We start from the raw sequence: 21,722 nt of genomic DNA, 5'->3' as shown, positions 1-21,722 counted from the left end.
TACAGCAGCTGATAAGTACTGATAACTTTCTGAAACCAGTTGATTTCTGAGTACCCATTTAATCTTTACTTTGTACAGATTTTTGTTTATCTGTGTAACATGTTTATCTCTCTCTCTCTATCTATCTATCTATCTATCTATATATGGTCACCTAAAGTTATAGTTATGAACAATTTATACCAGACACATTATATAGAATTGCCATGAATATCTGCTCTTACACAAAACATAATTATTGCATGAGGATAATCTGCAAAAGTAAACTCGGAGTTCCCCTTTATTCATCTCTATTATCTGTAGATTTCACAAATGGTTAGCTTCCTACACATGTATTACCCCGACACCTTCACTGTACTGCTTGGAGACTATGCTCCTCTATCATTCATATCCAGGGCCATATCCGCCTCAGATTTCTGGTGAAAGGAAAACAATGTTTAGTCTTCCCCTACTCTCCCGATATAGAGGTGTGAGATCTCCAGGATATAAATGGAGAACGCAGACACATGACATCACTTGGCTAAGAACAGTAACACACTGCTGCAAATGGAAAAAGGCGAATGATTATCTCATGACACAATGTGAGGTAAAACAAACATGGCATTCCCGATTTAAGAAATCCAAATGTAGCAGAGCTGAATTTCTCCTTTAGGCTACGTTCACACAGAGCAAAAGGAGCGGATTACGCAAGGAAATATTTCCGCCTGAAATCAACTGACACTGAATTCCGAGCAGAATATAAGCAGAATGCAAGCAGAATCCCTGCGTATTCTGCTAGGAAAGTGTTCAGCTCGTAATCAGCTCTTGACAAATTCAGCGCGGAATACTCGAGGAATCCGCGCTGAATCCGCATGCATTCAGCGCTGAAATTCAGCGAGTATTTGGTGAGTAAACTAGACTATACCAGAACATATACTAGAATCCTCCTCCCCCCCCTTTTCCCCATTTCCGCGCTGATTCAGCGAGTAATTTCCGCTTGTATTCCGCTTGTATTCCGCGCTGAATCCGCGCTGAATCCGCGCTGAAACAGAAAATCAGAGCCCCATTGATTTGTATAGGCTTCCGCTAGCGGAAGAATGAACATGTTCATTCTTCTGGCGGAAAGCGGATTAGTTCAGTGCGGAAATTCCACTGTGTGAACTGCAGAGCAGAATTTCCATTCAACACAATGGAAATTAGCTCTGCACCTATTTTAACGGCTGAAATTTCAGCGCTGATTCAGCGCAGAAATTCAGCTGCTTTTGCTCAGTGGGAACGAGCCCTAAGGGTGGGTTCACACTACAGGATCCGCGCAGATAAATTCCGGTGGATTCCGTCGCTAGTACCCACTTAAGGCCGCGCGCCTTTCCGCCGACTCCATAGACACCGTTCCATGCACGGGCCAATTCCGCTATCCGACAAAAGAATTGACAAGTCAATACTGTCGGCAGAATGTGGAATCCGGCCGTGCATAGAATGGTGTCTATGGATAAGGCGTGGCCGTGAGCGGGTACTAGCGACGGAATCCACCGGAATTTATTCGCACGGATTCCGTAGTGTGAACCCACCCTTACCATGTATTCCTCTTTGCATTTGAGATCAGTGTAAGTAAATGTGTTTGTATAGATCCCTGTTTTGAACTGTTTTGGTGAACAGGTTTGAAGTTGTTTTATGTGCTATTTAAAGGGGTTATCCAGGATTAAAAATAAAAAAAAAAGTGCCACCCCTGTCCCCAGGTTTTGTGCAGTATTACAACTCGGCTCCATTCACTTCAGTGAAAGTGAGCTGCAAAACCACCCCCAAACTGAGGACAGGAGAGGTGCTGTTTCTGGAAGAAAGTAGCCAGTTTTTATAAGCCTCTTCAACCCCTCTAAGGCTAGGGCTACATAGCCTGGTCCCTTCTGTCACATGGTAGCAGGAAAGTCGGATTCACCCTGTGTTTTCCTGTAAAAATGCCATATTTGCCATATGTGTTGCTTGGCATTTAATTATTTATTTTTTTGCTCCTTAAAGGGCAACTCCAGCGACATTTTTTTTTCTTTTAAATCAACTGGTGTCATAAAGTGTCAGATTTGTAATTTACTTCAAGTAAATCTCAAGTCTTCCAATACTTATCAGCTGCTGTTTGTCCTGCATATCTATGTCTATGTCATACACCAGCTGTTAACTTCTGGAAGACTTGAGATTTTTTTATTAGAAGTAAATTACAAATCTCTGGCACTTTCTGACACCAGTTGATTTAAAAGAGAACAAAAATTCACTGAAGATGCCCTTTAAGCCACATGATAAAAGAATCACATGACTCATAATAACAAAAACACAGGGGATGAAATGCCAAATCAAAAAGTGCGGCAATGCACTGGAATGACCAGTTCAGGCGTTAGTACGGGTTTTTTATGCCGGTATCGTTGCAAAGTTTTGTAAATGGTCAGAAAATCCCTTTAAGGGTGCATTTACACGTACAGGATCCGCAGATCCGCAGCAGATTTGATGGTGCACATTTGATGCTGTGTTCAGTTAATTAAATGAAATCTGCTGCGGATCCGGTAAGTGTGAACGTCCCCAAAGGGTATAAACACACACACTGTATACGCAGCGTATTTACTGCTGCGATCAGCAGCAAATACGCAGGAAATACGCAACAAATATGGAGAAGATTAGATCTAAATAACTGAACACAGCATCAAATCTGCACCATCAAATATGCTGCAGATCTGCGGATCCTGTACGTGTGAACGCACCCTCAAACAATATCAGTCTGTAAAATAATTAAATAAAAAATGACACTAGCAAGATACTGTGTGTGAATGTCGCCTTATATAAATAAGTTCTGCCTAATGCTACACTTTAGTCCTTGCATTGTGTTTGTGTAGCCCTACCTCATAGGTTTACTTGCAGTCCCATGTAAACCCCCCTCAGCTTCACGTCTATGAGGAATGTGGCCAAATGCAGCAAACCAATTTAGTGCTAATTGTTTCATCACTTTGTTCCCCATGTGTGACATGTGGTGAGGCTGGGCCCTCCATAGGTACAGTGCCTGTTTATTTTCCCTTCAGGGCTTTACTTATTATGCAGCTGAAGTGTTTTCTCAGTTGCTGGATGTGTGAGGAGGAATCTCTGCCGGAGACTCCTCCTCGCTGGGCCTGTGTAACTGGAGAAGAGCTGGGGGTGGATCCCTCCTGGGGGCTGGGAAGGTAGGGGGAGCTGGGCAGCCATTGGCAGGCAATCCCTGTGATTGATGGCTCCTGTGTTGTGCAGGGGAGAGGGAGGGAAGAGTGCAGGGGGGAGTGTGTAGTCCTTCATTGCAGTGCTGCTGGCTCAGGCTCTTTGCACAAGTTGATGTCTGCTGGAGTGTGATATATTCTCTCTTTTCTTTTTCTCACTGTTCGTCCAGGGCGAGGGTGGTGGTTAAAGCCCGAGCTGGATGGATGGGTATGGGGAGAGGGGCAGGACCCAAAGCCCTGGGACTCTTCAAAATCCTCACCGTCTTCTTGTGCACATTCCACACAGGTAAGGAAATCCCTGGCTGTCTTATTTATTGAAAAGTCTATTAGAAGGATCTCCTTTCCCTGAGAGGGGCCCCTGAATAGGAAGCACATGTGTGTGCCAGAGCAGCACTGTGCATTCCTATTATTTACTGTCTATTGGATTAGAAAAAAGTTGATGGCTACAAAGTATAAGCAGTTTTCTATTATTGCAGTTGCTTAGTTGTTATTGTGTGCCGCCATTCTAATAATATTTACATGGTCCTCACCTATTAACCCACAAATATTTTCTAGCTGCATTTCCTTTGGATCCCACTTCTTGGCTCTTGCTTTTACCCCAGAACGCTGCTGGGATCAGGAAAATGCTTGGCTTATTTGTGGTGTCTCCCTGTTTATTGCTTTTCAAGGTAGGGCCGCAGGACCTATAGAATGAGTCCCGGGATAGGCATCTGTTTCCAATGAATCTTAGTGTTTTGCTGGCTTGATCCTTGCCTGCAAATTCCTGCCAACCTTGTTTTTGTTGGGGGAGGAGGGCAGACTCCACACTGGGGGTTTTGTTCCTTGCAAAGGCTCGAGTTTCTGCAGACTTAAGGTTTTTATTCACCTGGAAATGTAGTCCTGTTAAATCCCTAAATAATTGTATTATTTTGAGTTATCTGTGTATAGTGTATCCTTATTGTGTCCAGTAGGTGCAAGTGTTTCTAGTTACCTGTACAAGTGGTCACTATGTTCTTTATATTATGGTCCTTAAAATTCTTTTTTTTTTCCATGTTTATTTATTTATTTTTTCCTTTATTAAGAAATAAAATTGGAAAAGTTTCTAGTACAATGACTGTCTATGGTTGCCTACAGTTTATTGTTGTATAACTTTTATGCGGTATGCAGGTTTGACTGTGATCAAATATCAGATGTTTTTAATTCTATGTATCTGTTCCTGGGAAAGCTGGGTGACAACCAGTTCTAGCTTTTACCATACTGACAAATCTGCCTAGTTTTTATTTCAGATTGGAAGCACCACATAACTAGGCAAAGATTTAATGCAGGACTCTAGAAAAGTTGGGTTATGACCTATTTAATGGCAGTATTGGTTGTCACTCAGCTGCCCCAGCAATAGATATAAATAGCAGCTAGAAGACTATTCTCTAGCCCTTATCTTATAAGAATGGGCTGATTTGCCCATGTCTTTGACCCTGACAGCCAAGTAGTTGAAGATGATACAGTAATTGATTGAAGTGCTTTGTAGAAGTAGGCGCTCACCCCAGGCCTGGCCTGACTCTTTTGCTCTAGGTGAATATCCTGCTTTTTGTCAGTTTTGATGAATCCCCTTTGTCCTGCAAAGAGGTTTGCATTCAATATTTTTTGGGGGGCTAAGGGTTAACCACCCCTCCTCTTGGAATAGCAGTGTCTCTTGTATCCACAGATGAAGCGCAGATGTGAAAATATTTTCTTTGCAGGCCATGTGTCTCCAAGCTGCTCACATTCTGCTTATTGTATGTTTTGTTACGTATCGTATTGTTTTGCGAATAGTTTAATAAACACATTTGTTTCTTTCGATGCATGCGCTTTATGTGGGCCTAGTACAGATTGCAAGCTCTTGGGAACAGAGAGTGCAGGTTGTGGGATGTTTAGACATTACCCATAAATCCTGCACTCTTGGATTCTTATCTGCTTCTCATGCAATAAAGTTGAAAGAACAACTCCATTTTTGTATGCGGTTGTAGCACGGCAGTAAAATGTAACACCTGAAGCTTTGTGGCCTATGTTTACACATCGGAGTTTCCATTACTGCTTGTATATTCCATTACTAGGTAAATCCTGCCAGGGGGGTTGTTCCTCTTCTTTGGGTGCAAATGAAAGGTACAAGTGACCTTCCAGCGCCCGGCAATCTGAATTTAAATCACTGTTAGGCCAGGTTTCAGAATTGGAGATTAGGGTATTAAGTAAATTTACATAGCAAGGACAGATCAATCAGGCCTGGGTTATCTGTCAGTATTACTAATGCAGGTATTGCTTTAGAGGTCACTCATGTTATATACAGCCAGCCTCTGCAGGGATTTAGTCACACATTGAGCTCATGTCTCCATGTTCTGCTTTGTGCCCCAATTTCATTGCAGCAAAAAGTTAGACATTCCCTCAACTTATATTCTTATTTCTTCCTCCTTCTGGGAACAAAATTATGGTAAATAAAGCAATAGCCTGGAACCTAAGAAAGTCCCTGTGGGAGCTTTACATTGGCTGAGACCACTGCTGTGGAGGTTTCTGGGGACAAATCCATGGCTTTGTTAGAAAACTACAACTCCCAGCATGCCTGTTAGGTGTAGTTTTGTTACATCTGTAGTAGAAGAAACTTAAAAGAAGACTATGCTAGAGGACTATGCTAGAGGACACTATCTGTAGCTTTTTGTTGTTGGGCTTTGTAAAGAAGAAAAGCAATAGACCGACTATGTGCTCATCCTAGGTTGAATATAGTTTCCAAGAGTTTGGTTAAGGGGGGGGGAGATGGGGAATTTATTGTGGTCAGCATGTTACAGACCCTTCTTTCAACAAATGGCTGCATTTAGTGAGCTGGATAATTGGTGGTGGCTTGGTGAGCTCCAGCACCTGTGTACACGCCATACTGAGCGCACACTACATTGGCTTCCTGTGTTAACACACGGGCGATGTATACACCTGGTCAAATAATTGGGCCTATTAACAGGCAATTATTTCAGTGAATTGTAACTGCTCTGTTGCCCTCAGCCGTACAGATGGTGTGCTTCATTACACCCTTGCAGTTTCTGGAGGTAAAAAGGAGGGAGGGGGGAGGTGACATCATACAATGTATAGAAGTGAGAGATGTATTCATAAGCCGCAGAATTCTGTTCTACATTGCTGGCGGTATAGTGTGCATTAGAGGAACTCTGGAGACTATCTATAGCCAAGTTAGGATAAACCTTATCTCTTCTGTTCATATTATTCCATCACAGGACATTGGCTACTTGCATACTATTACTCCTAATTGTCACCGCATACTAAAGTCACTTCTCAGCAGTCCCCCCTCCCCCATACTCTGTCCAGGCTATTATCCATCCGGATGGATAAGAAGCTCTTTGTCCCACCGTATGCAGGACCATGCTGTTGGATGTCCTAGTACTGAGATAATGTGCACATTTCTATAGAACTTGTAACCACTTCTGGAGTGTATATTCTAGATTTTGTGTCTGGTATCCACACCGCTGTTTTGTCACTGCTCCATTTAATGGCTAATTTGGCCATTCCTGTTGCTTTTATAGCACCAACATGTTCTTCAGTGCAGTACAAAAATGGTCAGCACTCCATGTTAGTTCATAATCTCAGGCATTCACACTATAGTGAAATTCATAGGAGAGTCTAAGGGCCCTATTACACCAACAGATTATCTGACAGGTTTTTGTAAGCCAAAGCCAGGACTGGATTTGAAAATCTCAGGCTTTCCTTTATGACCTGATCCCTGTTTATAGTCTGTTCCTGGCTTTGGCTTCATATCTTTGGCAAATAATCGGGGGGGGGGGGGGGGATGTCATTTCTGTGTATATATTATCCATGTTTGGATTTAAAACCAACACCCTAGCACTAAGCCTGGTAATGCTAACCACTGGTTTGTACTGTGACATGTTAGGCTTAGGGACCCTAAGTAATTGATGTTTTACTTAAAGGGGGTTATCCAGGGATTTCATAAAATTTGTAAGTGGCCAGGTTGAGCTGAAAAAGTACCCCAAAAAAAGTGTACTCTGTTGCTATTTCAATGGTGCCCAGTCCCAGCTGCTCACCTCATGACAGAAGTGCCCAATTAACCAATCAGTGCCTGAGGGGGGTCACCAGTGATTGGCTGAGCAAGTAGTTCCTCATGTCACCAGGAATGGGCGAGCAGTAGGCCAGGGCGCCATCTGAATAGCAGCAACAGAATATCACAGTGGGTACTTTTACTTTTTAGGCCCAGTTTTACTGCTATTCTTTTCTTCCTTCTTTCTTTTTTTAAAATCTACAGACACTATAGACAGCTTTCTGGCTCTGTCCTAGTGCCCTGATTATTGACCATCACATACAAGGAACTTACACAATATAACTTGAATAACACACCTAGAGCTACATGTGATTACATTGAATTTACCAGTTTAGTTGGATGAGCCTTCAAGATCTAGCATGTAAACCCACCTTAAGACCTAGCTGAGTGTGAAGTCCAATTATTTGGCCATTCGGAATATGGTGACAGCTTTGGGAAGCATGTTTCTTATCTCTAGATAAGTATGTCACGCAGGATTTGTACAAGCATTATTCAAGGCCCGCATGATGATTTACAAGGTGAGAAGAACAAGCTGTTAAAATACCAGTTTCTCTCTTGTAACTCTTCAGATTCCACTTTTGCAGTTGTATTGAACTAGCCACACAACAAAGCCTGAGGTCAACATACATTGACAGTTTTGGCCTGTCTGGCACGTTTCCCATGGGATTGGTGAACCGGCATATAATCGGGCCCATTCTCACCAGTTCTAATCCTGTGTGTGGCTAGCTTTAGATTTGTATTGTAATGATAACACTTTATCGCTTTAGTATTAGAGTCATAAAGTTGGCAATGCATGTAGCTATGTATTATGTGCTTGATATGCCTCCCTTATTTACAGGCCAGCAGTCGGTGATGATGACCCCTTTTTACACCATGATAATAATGCTTAGTTGGTGTTTTGATTTGATTTTTTTTCCTTTGCAAAAGATTCTAGGACAGGATATGGGTAAGCTGATATTGCTCACAATAGAGCTGTTAGGCTTGCAGACGCTCCAGCTCCGGTTACTTGGATGGAGCGCTGTTTTACGAGAAAGATATTTTTCAGCTACCGTCACACAAAACGTATTTACAGTGGTGTCAACCTGATCCATTCCATGTGGTTACTTCTCAGCGTCTCATCTTTTTCTTGAGTTATTTAGGGAGCGCTTAAATAACACATCTTCATATTTCCAATAATGTCCAGATTCCCCCCCCCCTCTCTCTTTAGGTGACATAGTAACCAACTTTTCACAGATCCTGAAAGGCATTACATCTGCATTGATATGGTACATGACTTGGTCAGTACAGATTTATATGGTATTGGTGTCTGTTTATGGACACTGGTAAAGCCATTTAAGTGAATAGAAGAAGACGACTATACAATATTGGCAGCTCATGGGTCTACATTTGTAGTTTTATTTTTGTAGAATAACTACTATGTGTAAATTCTGTAGGTGATATAAACTATGGGGGATGTGGCTCTCAACACTGCTTATGATTAATTCCCATAATATTTATAAGAAGAAAACAGTTTTCCTTGGCGGTTTACTCCTGGTGAACTGTTTTGGAACATAGATGCGATCATCCAGATGTTTAATGCCCAAATACATGAATAGAGCCATAGAAAAAGTTCTATTTACCATATGTAATAATGTGAGCTTCAACCTACAGGTCTCTGAAGGTTTCCTGTTGTGAAGGCTTTGCATAAAAGAGGCTCTGTACCTTTAAGAGTGCACAGCTTTTCTCCCTTCTCCACCCATCCCCCTTCTGTGTAACTGAAACCTGATCTAATCCCTTTGCACATGGGGTAATTTATTGGCCTGTTGGGCTTTTCTTGATGGCAAATTGCATTGTCTTTATTCTTGAGTTGGAGCTTTAGTGAAGCTGCCACATTCCACAGGCTCTATTCTCAGCTGATCTTTCACACCCCTCTGAGTACAGTCAAATACGTTTTATTGGGCTGCTTTGTTATGCAAACAAGACAATAATAATCAGCCCATTATTCCGCAAGATTGCTTGATTAGCAGTTCGAAGGAGGTCACTGGAAGGACCCCGGGGCGCGCAAACAAGTTCTCCCAACTCAGGCCTGCCTACAAGATTGTTAACTTTATTATACTTGTAGTAATGTAGTGCTTCCTACCATAAGAAGTCATAATATAATAATAATCTTTGTACAGCACCAACGTACTCCACTGCACTTTACAATACAGTGTGTGTGTGTGTGTACATTGTGTGTGTGTGTATGTATATGTACATGTGTATATATAATATAAATAATGAAAAAATCACACATTACATAATAAACAAGAAAAGTGAAGGTCCTACTCCTGAGGTATTGGAACGAGTGGTAAAAGTTACCTCATTTATGTAATACTTGAGCACGAAGCTAGCACATAGTTCTATGTCCATAGGGGCATTCCTTGTGTTCACAGTCTTCCTGGGTAACCAGTAAACAATAGTGTACAAAACTGATTGTTGGGACATTGAAATGCAAATCCTTTCATTAGGATGGTGATCATTGAGGCTTCTGATCAACTAAGCACTTGTGGGTGGGTGGGGGAGGTGAAGCTTTGTTAGCTGAATTTCAGCTAGCTGTGAGTTTAGTCTGCAATTAATTCTGATCATTGTGGCCTTATGGGTAAAATCAGGGCTTCTTTTTGAAAAGGGAGGGGGGGGGGTTGATATTAAAGTCAAATCAAATCACAATTGCATGTCATTTGACAGAACCCCAGGGAATTGCATGCAAAATAGAAGACCATTTAGTTTTTGCAGCTGTGTAGATAAGAAAATGATGATATAGCTTACATCTAACATGCTTCTTACCGGGAATGCAAAGTTTGCAAAAAGAAGACCCTTTCAGATATTACATGCAATGTAACTGTCCATTTAGCCTAAATTTACACTGTTGCTCCGATCTAATTGATATTTAGAAGATCCAGAATTAGGACTGGAATATTGAGGTGTTAGTAAGGCCGTAGAGCATATTAAATACATACATGCCACATAGACCTCTCATGTCTGAAGGAATTTTAGGCAGGGTTCATAGGTTATAGCTTAAAGTGACTGTACCACCAGGCCCAGGCTGAAGCACTGGAGGCGGCCGACCCACCCTTAGTGGGAGGAAACCCTAGCCCCTCTATGATAGGGTTCCATTGATTCTAATGGAGTCACGTCATGGAGGGGCTGGGGTTTCTTCCCACTAAGGGTGGGTCGGCCCGCCTCCAGTGCTTCAGGCTGGGCCTGGTGGTACAGTCACTTTAAAGGGCACCAACATACAAATCGGCATGGATTGTAAATCTATATTTCCTGCAATACCCACGACCACATCTAATTGAAGTGTTGCACATGTGGCTAATGCCCTTATAGTGGCCGATTACTTATCTGGCTCGGCAGCTGACAGTTATTGGCCGGACCTTTGGGATATGACAACCTGCAGGTTGCAGCCAGCGATTCTCCCATAATAAAGTTGCATGTCTGTTAGTTTATGATTGCTCGGCCTCACTCCAACAGGTTGTTAAATTATTAAATAGTGCATGCATCTTTTATTATAGCCCTGAATTACACCTGTCTGTGGCAGTGCTGGCAGCTAGTTGGCATGAAGTGAGACCGAATTTGTGGAAAAAAAAAATAGCTTTATGGGCTTGTTCACCCTGGGTTGAACAAAAAATCTTCATTGACTAATTTTGTAAAAAGACAACATAAGACCCTATGGTGAGCCTTATATATCCTGGATCATCTACGCTGTTTTTGATTGATAGCAATGATTTTGTTAGAACCCAGCATGTAACGTGTATGGGCCCCTTGAAATCAGTAGTCGGGTGAAAGAATAGAACATGCTAGTTGTCACCACAAGTGTGCATGTATACTTATAAGTACTGAGCCATGGTGTATAGTGGTGCATGCAAGGTAAATGGATCAAACTGAATATTCTGAAAAAAGGACTTGTTCTTTCCCTAATACATATGTAACAGGGCCTCCTGAATATTGGTAGGACTGAGGCCTAGGATGTCATGGGTGCAGAGTGAGGCTTCAACCAATTGAGAAGAAACAATTTCTAATTCCATTCGACATGGCTCAGTGAAGGGAACAGGAGAAACCTTGAATACGTCTTAGTGTTCATTTTGATCAGCTAATTTTTCAATCTTCTGGTTGCTCTGTTGAAAGATCTGGCAGCCGCAAGCCAAGATATGTTGGCACTTTGTCGTCTTCTTTTTTTCCCCCCTCTGTGTCAAAACCAAGTAAATAAAGTTCTAAGGGTATGAATGCCAACAATACCAACATCTCCTGCCAGGCGTGAGTCACACAGAAAGGTTTTGTGATCTCTCCAGGTTTTAAACAACTGTGCCATTGAGCAAATGTCTCGCACTGAATCTGCATCTCGTATATGGCGGCTCGCTCGGTTTCTGAGCTCTATTCTGAGGTATACATGGCCTTTCTCCTTTTATTATGTCTGATGAAGACAGAATATAGAAAGCAAATGAAGGTTAAAATAATATTAATCACCTAGGCAATAAGGTATCTGGATAATTGTTCATATATGGTAGTGAAATATGTATTGGAGAGTAGTATTGCAATGTTAAAGGGTGTGTGCTTTTATTATGACTCTAATTTCTATGGGTATATTGTTTTACCGGAGCACTAACATAACCCACAGCTCTCTTAGGAGAATCTTCCTGAACTGCCACTGTCTATTTTCCCAGTCTTAAAGGGGCACAAATCTTTTTCTTTCAAATTAACTGATTTTAGAAAGTTATACAGATTTGTAATTTACTTATATTTAAAAAGATCAAGTCTTCAGTACTTATCAGCTGTTGTATGCCCTACAGGAAGTGGCGTATTCTTTCCAGTCTGACACAGTGCTCTCTGCTGCCACTTCTGTCTATGTGAGGAGCTGTCCAGATTAGTAGCAAATCCCCATAGAAAACCTCTACTGCTCTGGACAGTTCCTGTCATGGACAAAGGTGGAAGCAGAGAGCGCTGTGTCAGACTGGAAAGAATATACCACTCCATGTAGGGTATACAGCAGCTGATAAATACTGGAAGACTTGAGGTTTTTAAATAGAAGTAAACTGCAAATCTGTATAAGTTTCTGAAACCAGTTCATTTGAAATATATATTTTTTTAATTTGAAAAAATTATTGCACTCGTGTAATAATTTTTTTTTTTTTGCCTGAGTACCCCTTTAAGTGGTAAATACATTTGCCTATGTATGTTTTTGGACTGTGGAGTTGAACCAGAGCACCCCAAGAAAAGGCATATGAACTTGGTGAGGACATAAAGTATAAATCCTATGCACATATTGGCATCGACAGAGCGGAATCAGGTACTCCAATGCAACAAGGCAATAAATAATCCAAAGGTATGATCACGTGTACTGTGTATACAAAGTGAACATACCTAAGTTCACTTAAGCGCCCAATAAATTACAGATAACTATTGGCCTAAGGGCCCTATTACATCAAAAGATGTCGGACAGATTATATTGCAGATTTTTTTCAGCCAGTCAGCAATGGACTATAAACAGAGAACAGGTCGTAATGATAAGACTAAGACTTCTCTTTTCAAATCCATTCCTGGCTTTGGCTGAAAAAAATCTGTAATATAATCTGTCCGACATCTTTTGGTGTAATAGGGCTTTAACACTCGGTCTCCGCTGATCTCCACATGCACAGTTGACTTGGCTGAACATGAATGTAATCTGAATGGGGCGGGGGCTAGGCAGTTACCAGACACCCATGGTGGTCTATGAGAACACAAGTGTTGGTTACATTGAAATCCAACATTCCCAACCCTTTTGTCCCCTGACATTGACCATTGGGGGAGAAGGTCTGGAGACCACCACATATATTTAGATGGTAAGCCGAAATTGTCCAACTTTTAGCTAACACATATGGCAGCTTTAGCCACTTCTTCTGCCACTTGCATCTGTCTGTCTTTTAAAACTGGACCCAAGGAGTGGTATAATATAAAGATCCTGGGCCACAGTGCAAAATTTGTAACTGGGTTCCTGCCCTAAACACCACTAGGGTCAGCTGCCATTGCTTCCTTTGCACTTCTGATCACTCCGCCCCTGGATACAGCCATTTATAAAATGTATCCTAACTTTTAGGAAACAAGTCGGGACCTTACCTTAGTTTAACTGTTTATATAGTGTCCAAAGACCCTTTAAATGTGTTTCTTCAACTTTTTATTCTTTCATATTTTCAGTATAGATGTTTAAGCTTTTGCTTCACTATTGAGCTGACATATTTTAGCAATGAAGTTAGCATGCACAGCCAGAGGAGGAATTAGGAAAACAGTGGCACCCGGTAGTAGTAGATCGCTGACGCCACCTCTAGCTACTCGGCTCAACATTGATTTATTACTAAATTTCTATACACTGTTGACTGTTTGCCTCCTCAGTGTTTGCTTGCACGGTGAGGTGGAGAGACGCCAAGGACCTGACTCCATATAACACAGTAAAATATAAAAAATGTGCCAAACTTTGGGGAAGATAGTCAAATACTGATGCAGAACTGCACCAAAAGTGCCTGCTTGGAGTTGTAGTTCATGAACGTCGCACTATTGTAGTGTATCATGGGGTGCTGCCGATCTGCTCAATATCCTATCAGTTATTTAGTTGTTTGTTTGGTTTATTTTTTGGCAAGAACATAGCCATTCATTCGCTGCAAGACACGTAGACGCATCGCTGTAGCTTTTAGACGTATGCTTTTAATGCCTGCAGCCAGTATGTGCTCTTAAATGCTGTGGATGTTTGGGAAGGGAGGTGGGAGGAAATGAGACTCTAACAGCCTCACCTGGGAACACAGCTGTCCTGCATCGCCCCAGGCTTGGATTTCACAGCTCAGCCCAAGCACAAGTTACTACACTGAACGTTGAGCTTTTTTTTTTCTTGTCTAAGTTTATAGTAAGCCAAGAAGACTTTCGAGATCTACAGAATATGGTTTCCAGCCATTGCAGCAATTAAGTAATTAGCTTATATTGATGAAGTGGAGAAAGCAATGACTGTGGTTGTCTGGTTACTGGGAATTCTTGTTTGGTGGGGCACATGCACTGTCTATAATATGGCACAACTAGAGAAGAGAAATTGGTGCCTGCAATGCGTTCCACGAATTATGCATTTTCTTGAACACCCACAGACAACTTTATCCATTTACTCTATTGCTCGCATCTTTTTATAATCTTGAAATGGAAGCAAAATTATAAAGATGGTGGACACAGCCTTGTTCACACCGTGCAGTTTTTGTATGCACCCTTTTTAGCCGAGGCAAGATTCTCGAAAGGGTGGAATTCTTTTGTTTATATTCTTCCTTGGAGATCTGTGTGATTTTTAGCTCCATTACTTGGTGGTGAGCTTTGTAACGTCTCCCAGGCTTTTCATTCAGTAATATATTGCAGAAATCCAGAGACCCCCGACTCCTCTCCCCCCTCCTTCTCCTTTTCACAAGTATGTATCTCATAAACATCTGTATCTCATAAACATCAAATAAATTGTGGTTGCTGTGTGGGTGTGGGGACTGGTGTCAGGATTAGTGAAGCACTTCCAGCTTGTACTGTGTTTTACTGCCTGCTACGTGATAGCCGCTCGCTTTCATGCTCCACTTGTACTTTGTTTTAGTCCAGTATAAACCACCGTCTTGTGCTTGTCTATAGCCACTGGGAAGAGCTGTATGATAATACTATGGCAGTGTGAATATTTGGCCTTTACTTTCCGATTTAATGGAGGGGAAAACTGCTGAAGAACACTTGTAAATATTAACATGTAGTGGACCTTCATAAACAGTGGAGGTAGACTTCTCCCCATAGTCAAGAGATTGTCCAAACATCTTGGAACCAGTGACGTCAAGGGAATGTGAGGCACTTTGCACCTTGTGTGAGTTATGGTGCTTGGGCTACGTGCCTGAACAGTGTTACTAGTGACTTCTTAAGCCATTGTGTGTGTGTATATTGTATATTGTATACTGTAGGTCAGTGCCTGGTGGTTAGTTCTGGCCTCTCAGTGGAGATCATATGTTGAGGTGATGCATACTGCACCTTGAGGGCAATAGTTTTTTTTTTTTTTTGTTAGTTTTTTTTTCAAATGTTAAAATTACAATATGAAGTTACTCAACTTTTTTCTTTTTTTCTTGCAGCTTTCAGCTCATCCTGTAGAATTCTGAAGTGCAACTCTGAATTTTGGTCAACCACCTCAAACTCCCATCATCATACTGGAGCGGAGGATTCGGTGGAATTTTGCACGGCACTACGAACCTATGCTCATTGCACCCGTCGTACTGCTCGCTTTTGCAGAGGAGACTTGGCTTACCATTCAGCTGTCCATGGCATTGATGACCTCATGAGTCAACACAACTGTTCCAAAGATGGCCCCACTTCCCAGCCACGTGTTCGTACCCCTCCACCATGGGATAGCCAAGAGAGGTCTGACAGCCCCGAGATTTGTCATTATGAAAAGAATTTTCACCGGCACTCCGCAACCCCTAACTACACCCATTGTGGTCTCTTTGGGGATCCACATCTTAGGACGTTTACGGACACTTTCCAGACCTGCAAAATACAAGGAGCATGGCCTCTCATAGACAATAATTACTTGAATGTACAAGTCACCAACACTCCGGTACATCCAGGATCAACAGCAACAGCTACCAGCAAGGTAAATGTTGGATTTTTTTTTTAACTTATTACCTTAGCCTTTTAAGGATAAAGGAAGTTTAACATTTTAGTTTATTTTGCTTCTAAAGTGTACCTGTCGTAAAAAAAAAAAAAAAAACTTTTGTCACAGAGCCATACTAAAAGTTTTTTCAAATACAGCCTAGGTGTTTTGATCCTGACCTAAAGAATGAGCTACTGCGTGCCTCTATCTCCACCCTGTAGCTATAAGGCCTCTACAGTCCCATAGACTGACTTTACTTGGGGATTGGGTTACTCCTTGTAGAGACAGCCAGGGGTCCTATAGGCCAGGCAATGGTCCCTGGGAAAAAGGGTATGCAAATAAGCTGGCTTTCTTCTGGAGCAGGGTTAATTTGCATACCTTTATTATGTGCTGTCACCGATCATCAGCAAACCCTGTCTTTGTGCAATTTGTGCTTTCGCAAGGCATTGTATTAAAGCAACATTTACTTTTTAAATATATTGATTCTCCTTTTGTTACATGGTCGTGGTTAGGTAATAATTATAGCCTGTCTTACAATACTTGATGGCTAATATTGTAATTACAGTTGTTACTGTTCCAATGGTAAGGTTTATTCATGATAAGCAATTTGCATGGATGGATGGGTGGACAGTTTTTAGCTAAAACCAGCAGATACACATACAGAAAAAATATAATGGAAAGATCTGCCCCATATTCTGCTTTTTGGACATGGTCCTGGTAAAATACTGCCCAAAATACTGTGTAAACCCTGCCTAAGGAAATCCAATGGTGGAGGAAACTGATGTAAAAAACAAAAATTATATTAATGAAACATGCACCATACAATAAGAAGAAAAATGATAGTAAATGGAAATACCTAGTCCTCCAGATCAGGAGACTCTCTTTGTAGAAGCTCTTTTTGTTCAAAATTCCCTGTGTGTATATATATATCAGTCAACTACAATTTACATTGATGGTCAAATTTTATAATTTGGAATGATTGGAAGGTTGTGCTACAAAGAGTCTCTATGCTGCCCTGTCACAAGAAATCATAAGAAAATGATATATCATCTACATTGTTAATATAGTTTGAATCCTGTCCTCCTTATTCAGGATCTTGTGAAACTAGTTTGACTTTTCTGAGAATTACATGTGTGTCCCGGTAGGTGGAAGCATGTGGTTGCTTGTAGGAAAATGCAGATGGTAATAAATCATTGGCGCGTTCATATCTGTGTTCATTGAGCTTGATCGATCATTTTTATTTTAATATCTTAAGCTGCTGAAACACAGCTCTCTCTTGTGTTCCTGTTGAGTCACAGGTTCACTATGCATATACCTGGAAGAGATAGTTGTGTAAAACGCCATGGATGGGCGAACCCTCCAGCCATAGTGTGCTAGAGAAGAATAAAAATAAAAAAAGTTAGAAACAAAAATTCTCATAGGTTAACCTATATCTTTTTTTTTTCCAGATAACAATAATCTTTAAGAACTTCCAGGAGTGTGTGGACCAGAAGGTTTACCAGGCTGAAATGGATGAGCTTCCCGCTGCTTTTGTAGATGGCTCTAAGAATGGTGGAGACAAGAGTGGAGCGAACAGCTTGAAAATTATAGAAAAAGTGGCTGGGCAACACATAGAAATACAAGCCAAATATATTGGTACCACAATAGTGGTGCGGCAAGTTGGTCGTTACCTGACCTTTGCAGTACGCATGCCTGAGGAGGTGGTGAACGCGGTGGAGGACAAAGAAAACCAAGGACTTTATCTGTGCCTCCAGGGTTGTCCTCAGAACCAGCAAATTGACTTTCGAACCTTCCACTCCCAAAGCCCAGAAACTGGCTTGAGGAGACACGGGACTGGATCCAGTGCATCCTCGTTCACTCCTCAAATGGCAGGAGCCAAATGCAAAGAAAAGCTGCCCGTTGAGGACCTCTACTTTCAGTCCTGTGTCTTTGACCTCCTTACCACAGGGGATGTGAATTTTACTCTAGCTGCTTATTATGCCTTTGAGGATGTGAAGTCATTACACTCCAACAAGGACAAACTCCATTTGTATGAAAGGACCACGGACTTGGGGTCTGGAACTGCAGCTCCTAAATCAGGCCTTGGGTTGGCCCTATTCCTTGTGGCTTTTGTGTATGTGTTTCAATGTTGCACAGTGTTGTTGTAATGTTATGTTTACTGTGTAAATCTAACGCAATGTAGTGGGGGGCAGTGTAAGAGGAGCGGGCTAGATTACCCAGGATGCATTTGTTTCTGTGACACTGTTATGATGACACAATTTATTTGATCATATACATCGGTTGCAGAAACTGGGCTTGAGGACTTTAACATCAAGTCTGTGGTTTGTTCTACTGAAGCTATGCCATTCATGATCTAAAGCCTAGAAAGAATGCAAAGGTCATCGTAGTAATGTATCTTTCAGCAAGGAAGGTGTCTCCCATTGCTGTAGGACAGGTGTCTAATCCTTTAGCCCAGCGCCGAGTCGAGACCTCTAACCTTTTTTTGTGCATCTCTTTGAAGCTCGATAATTATGGAGCACGAGTGTTGCCTGTCCATCAAATCTGCCAAGTGGAGCTTATGTGAACCATACCTCATCTATAGAAGTCACAGAGAGAAGACTGCCTCCTCTGCCTGACTTGGTACTTGCAGATATCATGGTGGCTGTGAAACTTAGTATTTTGTGAACGTGGCTTTCGTGATTTCATGATTAGCTGTAACTGCATGATCAATGTTCTTGGTGCTCACTAGTATCGGTTGGTCTACCAACGATGACCAATATTAATATGGACATGTAGAAATAAGCTGTTCCATATCCACTTTGTATATGTAGCTGTGCTGCATACATGCCAAACTAAATGCAAAAACCTTGGAAACTGGGATCTTGGCAGACCTGTGTTACCGTGTTGCATTTTACTATGTTAAATCTCGCTGTTATGGTAGCACTTTTATGAGTAGGTTGGTCAAGGTACATGTTGCTTCCCTTTAGCTACAGATGCATCAAGATAAGAGCTGGTAGAAACTACATGGCAGGTAATTCAGACAGCCTCTGGGCTGGAAATTGGAGCGCTTATGTCACCATGATGCCACATCCCGTGGTAAGAGAAGCAGCAGCTTGTTATATTATGGCTATAAATTCTAGGGGAGCGATGTATAGAAGAGCCTGGTCTTTGGACCAGTGATCATAGTGCAGGCTGTTTTACTGATGTGACACTGATTACTGGAGCAGATGTATAGTGTATATAAACCTTTAGGAGTCAGATGTAAAGCAAAATAATGCAACTTGTGTTGGATATAATTTATCATGTCTGTAATATGTGGAACTTTTTGTAGTTCTTTGGTTTTATTAAATGGTGTCACTGTAAATAGGAGATATGTAACGTGTTCCAGTGTAATAGATTGTGGTAACTACTTTTCATGCCATGAAATTGAATTTTGACCTACCCTAATGTGCCGCAGACATCTCGAGCACTCGTGGGTAATTTTAAGGTTTTGTTTAAACAGACGCAGAAAATTTTGGACTTACCCATTTTGTGGCCCTACCAGCATTCAGCCAACCAATCTACATAGGAATAAAGAAAAGGCAATGAAGTATATCCTGCTTAGACCCTACAAAATATCACCGGTTGCTGAAGAACAACCAAAATTGTTGTTAAAACCTCCATAAAATGGCTGCTTCTGTTGATAAGAATGGTGTTTCCACAGCTGTCATTCTCCATAAATACTTCTTTTGTCTTACATGACTTTTCACTCTTAAGGTGCCCATACACTGTAGACAAAAGTTATCCAAACCCCCTCCTACGTGGGAAAGTTCAGACAACTGTCTCAAGGGTATAGTGACCTCCCAGCTCTTCCCCGACAGATGCTCTTGGGCATATTGGGCTTCAACTGCTTGAACCTATTATATCTCTTCTCCATGAAGGACACACGAATTCTGGGATGTCCCACAAGTTCACGTGCAAGTGGAAGTCGGGAGAGATAGTGGTCAGCCGAACCGACTCTCAAAGTTGCCACCATTTACCATTGAGCCTCTGTAACTGAATATATGATCCATCCTGGTTTCACAATTCAGGCTGTGAACTTATGCTGATATATTCACAAATCCACTGTGAAATAGCCATTTGGCTGGACTGCATTGTGCTTTGTCTTTATGGCCTTATTATAGTGGTCTGGCCCAGCATTGTTCTGTTTGCTGCTAAGTTGGCATTCAGCATAACATTGGCCTAGCTGGTGAGGTTTGTGGACTCTGGACGCTGTAGTTTCATGGTAGCTGGTAAGCCATTGCTTGCAGACCAATGTATTAAAACTATATTGAACACATTTTTGTACTCCTAAGCTTTTTCCCATAATCCTTCTTAACTAAATCCCAATAGTTGACGTTCTTCATTAGCCTCAAATATAAAGTAAGCTGAATCAGTGGCATCATCCGCCGCGATTCTCGTTCCTGTTTCCTACCAAGTGCTAGTATGTAGTGCAGCTGCACTCTGTATCCCAGCAAGCATGTTTCAGGGTGTGTCTGAATGTGTGTAGTTTGCTGAATATTACATAGATTACATAGGTTTCTAATGCATTGCCTGTTTTGCAGTTCACACCGCTGTCATTATGGGGTTAATAATAGACTGTCGCTGGTAAAATCAATGTTCAGAAAAAAGAAACTAAGTGAAGCACTTTATTCTGGTTTGGCTTATCAAGTTTACTGTCTAAAATCTGCCAAGATCGACCTGATGGATGTAGAGATATCGCACAACGGCAAAAGGGAAAACACGATGAAAACATTGTTCTTAGATATGCTCATTGACATTGACTCATGTAGATACTGTAAATTATTTATTGAAAATGCAAGTAAAGGTTTTTAACATTATATCCGGCTTCTTTTCTTTACTGAAACGGAAAAGTTCTTGTGGGCTCATTAAAAACTTTGGGTGGAACTTAATATGACCTGCACATCAGGTTTCTGGCATAATAAATTTCTGTGCAGGCCAAAAACATGTTTTTATTTTTTAAAGCCGCCCTGAGAAATATGACTTATATAGTGTTAGTTGAGGGTTCAACAGCACCAATGTAAAGTCAAATGGGCCTAAGTTAGAAGGTAGATGCACACCAGGCGGCCATACAAAAGAACAATGAAGTAATGCAACGGCATCCAGTAGTGTAAGTCTTCAGTGAAATGTATTCATCAAGCAACATTTCGACCCAGCATGGTCTTTGTAGGCGTGACAAAGAACCAGCTGGGTTGAAACGTTGCTTTCATGTATGTTGCTTGATGAACAAATTTCACAGAAGATGCCACTGGATGCTGTGGGGATTACTTTATTGTTACTAATACATTGTCACAAATAGTATTGGGTTCAGTTTGCTTTCGTGTGATTCTCCCAGACAGGACACTGTGAAGCTCCTTCATTTCTGGAGTTTTGTCTTCAGCTTCCTGGCTTCTCTGTCTCTCCAGAGACCATGCATCTGCCTCTGCTGTCTCGAGAGGCCTGGATCTTTAATTTGAGTTGAAGCCCTGCCCCCCCTGATTGATGTCACCGCCTTTGAGCAGCCCCTACAGCCTACATAACAATCACTTTTTTTAATATACACCTATACATATCTTTCTTGTAACATTTAGTGAGAATGAGGTGCGCTTTACAGCATGCTTCATTCTGCTGACAAATGCCACAGCTAGAGGAGCTTCCTGGAAATGAACATAGAAGGTGCTATAACCTCACTGTGCGATAGTCTGCAGTGAAGTGAGATGTTCTGCAACAGCTCTGGATAGGGAACTGGCAGTAGTGTTGTGGAAGAGTAGTAGGCAGGGTTGGAGGATTGTGAGGAAGAGCTAAAGGAAAGCAATGCATTCTGGGGATTGTA

The 21,722-nt window shown here is 41.6% G+C and overlaps 1 protein-coding gene across 1 annotated transcript in view; it reads left to right on the top strand.

Annotated features, from left to right (window-relative positions):
- RGMA (repulsive guidance molecule BMP co-receptor a) overlaps positions 1 to 20,730 on the top strand; it is a 36,252-nt gene extending 15,522 nt beyond the window's left edge. Inside the window, exons 2-4 of the mRNA XM_069984951.1 lie at positions 3,371 to 3,486; positions 15,375 to 15,892; positions 17,341 to 20,730. Coding sequence (XP_069841052.1) covers positions 3,371 to 3,486; positions 15,375 to 15,892; positions 17,341 to 18,039 — 1,333 coding nt within the window. The 3' untranslated portion in view covers positions 18,040 to 20,730. The remainder of the gene's footprint in view (positions 1 to 3,370; positions 3,487 to 15,374; positions 15,893 to 17,340) is intronic.
- The last annotated feature ends 992 nt before the right edge of the window (positions 20,731 to 21,722 follow it).

Source organism: Dendropsophus ebraccatus, chromosome 1 (assembly GCF_027789765.1).
Source record: "Dendropsophus ebraccatus isolate aDenEbr1 chromosome 1, aDenEbr1.pat, whole genome shotgun sequence".
In the NCBI taxonomy this organism is placed as follows: domain Eukaryota; kingdom Metazoa; phylum Chordata; class Amphibia; order Anura; family Hylidae; genus Dendropsophus; species Dendropsophus ebraccatus.
This window is presented reverse-complemented; position numbering and strand designations above follow the sequence as displayed.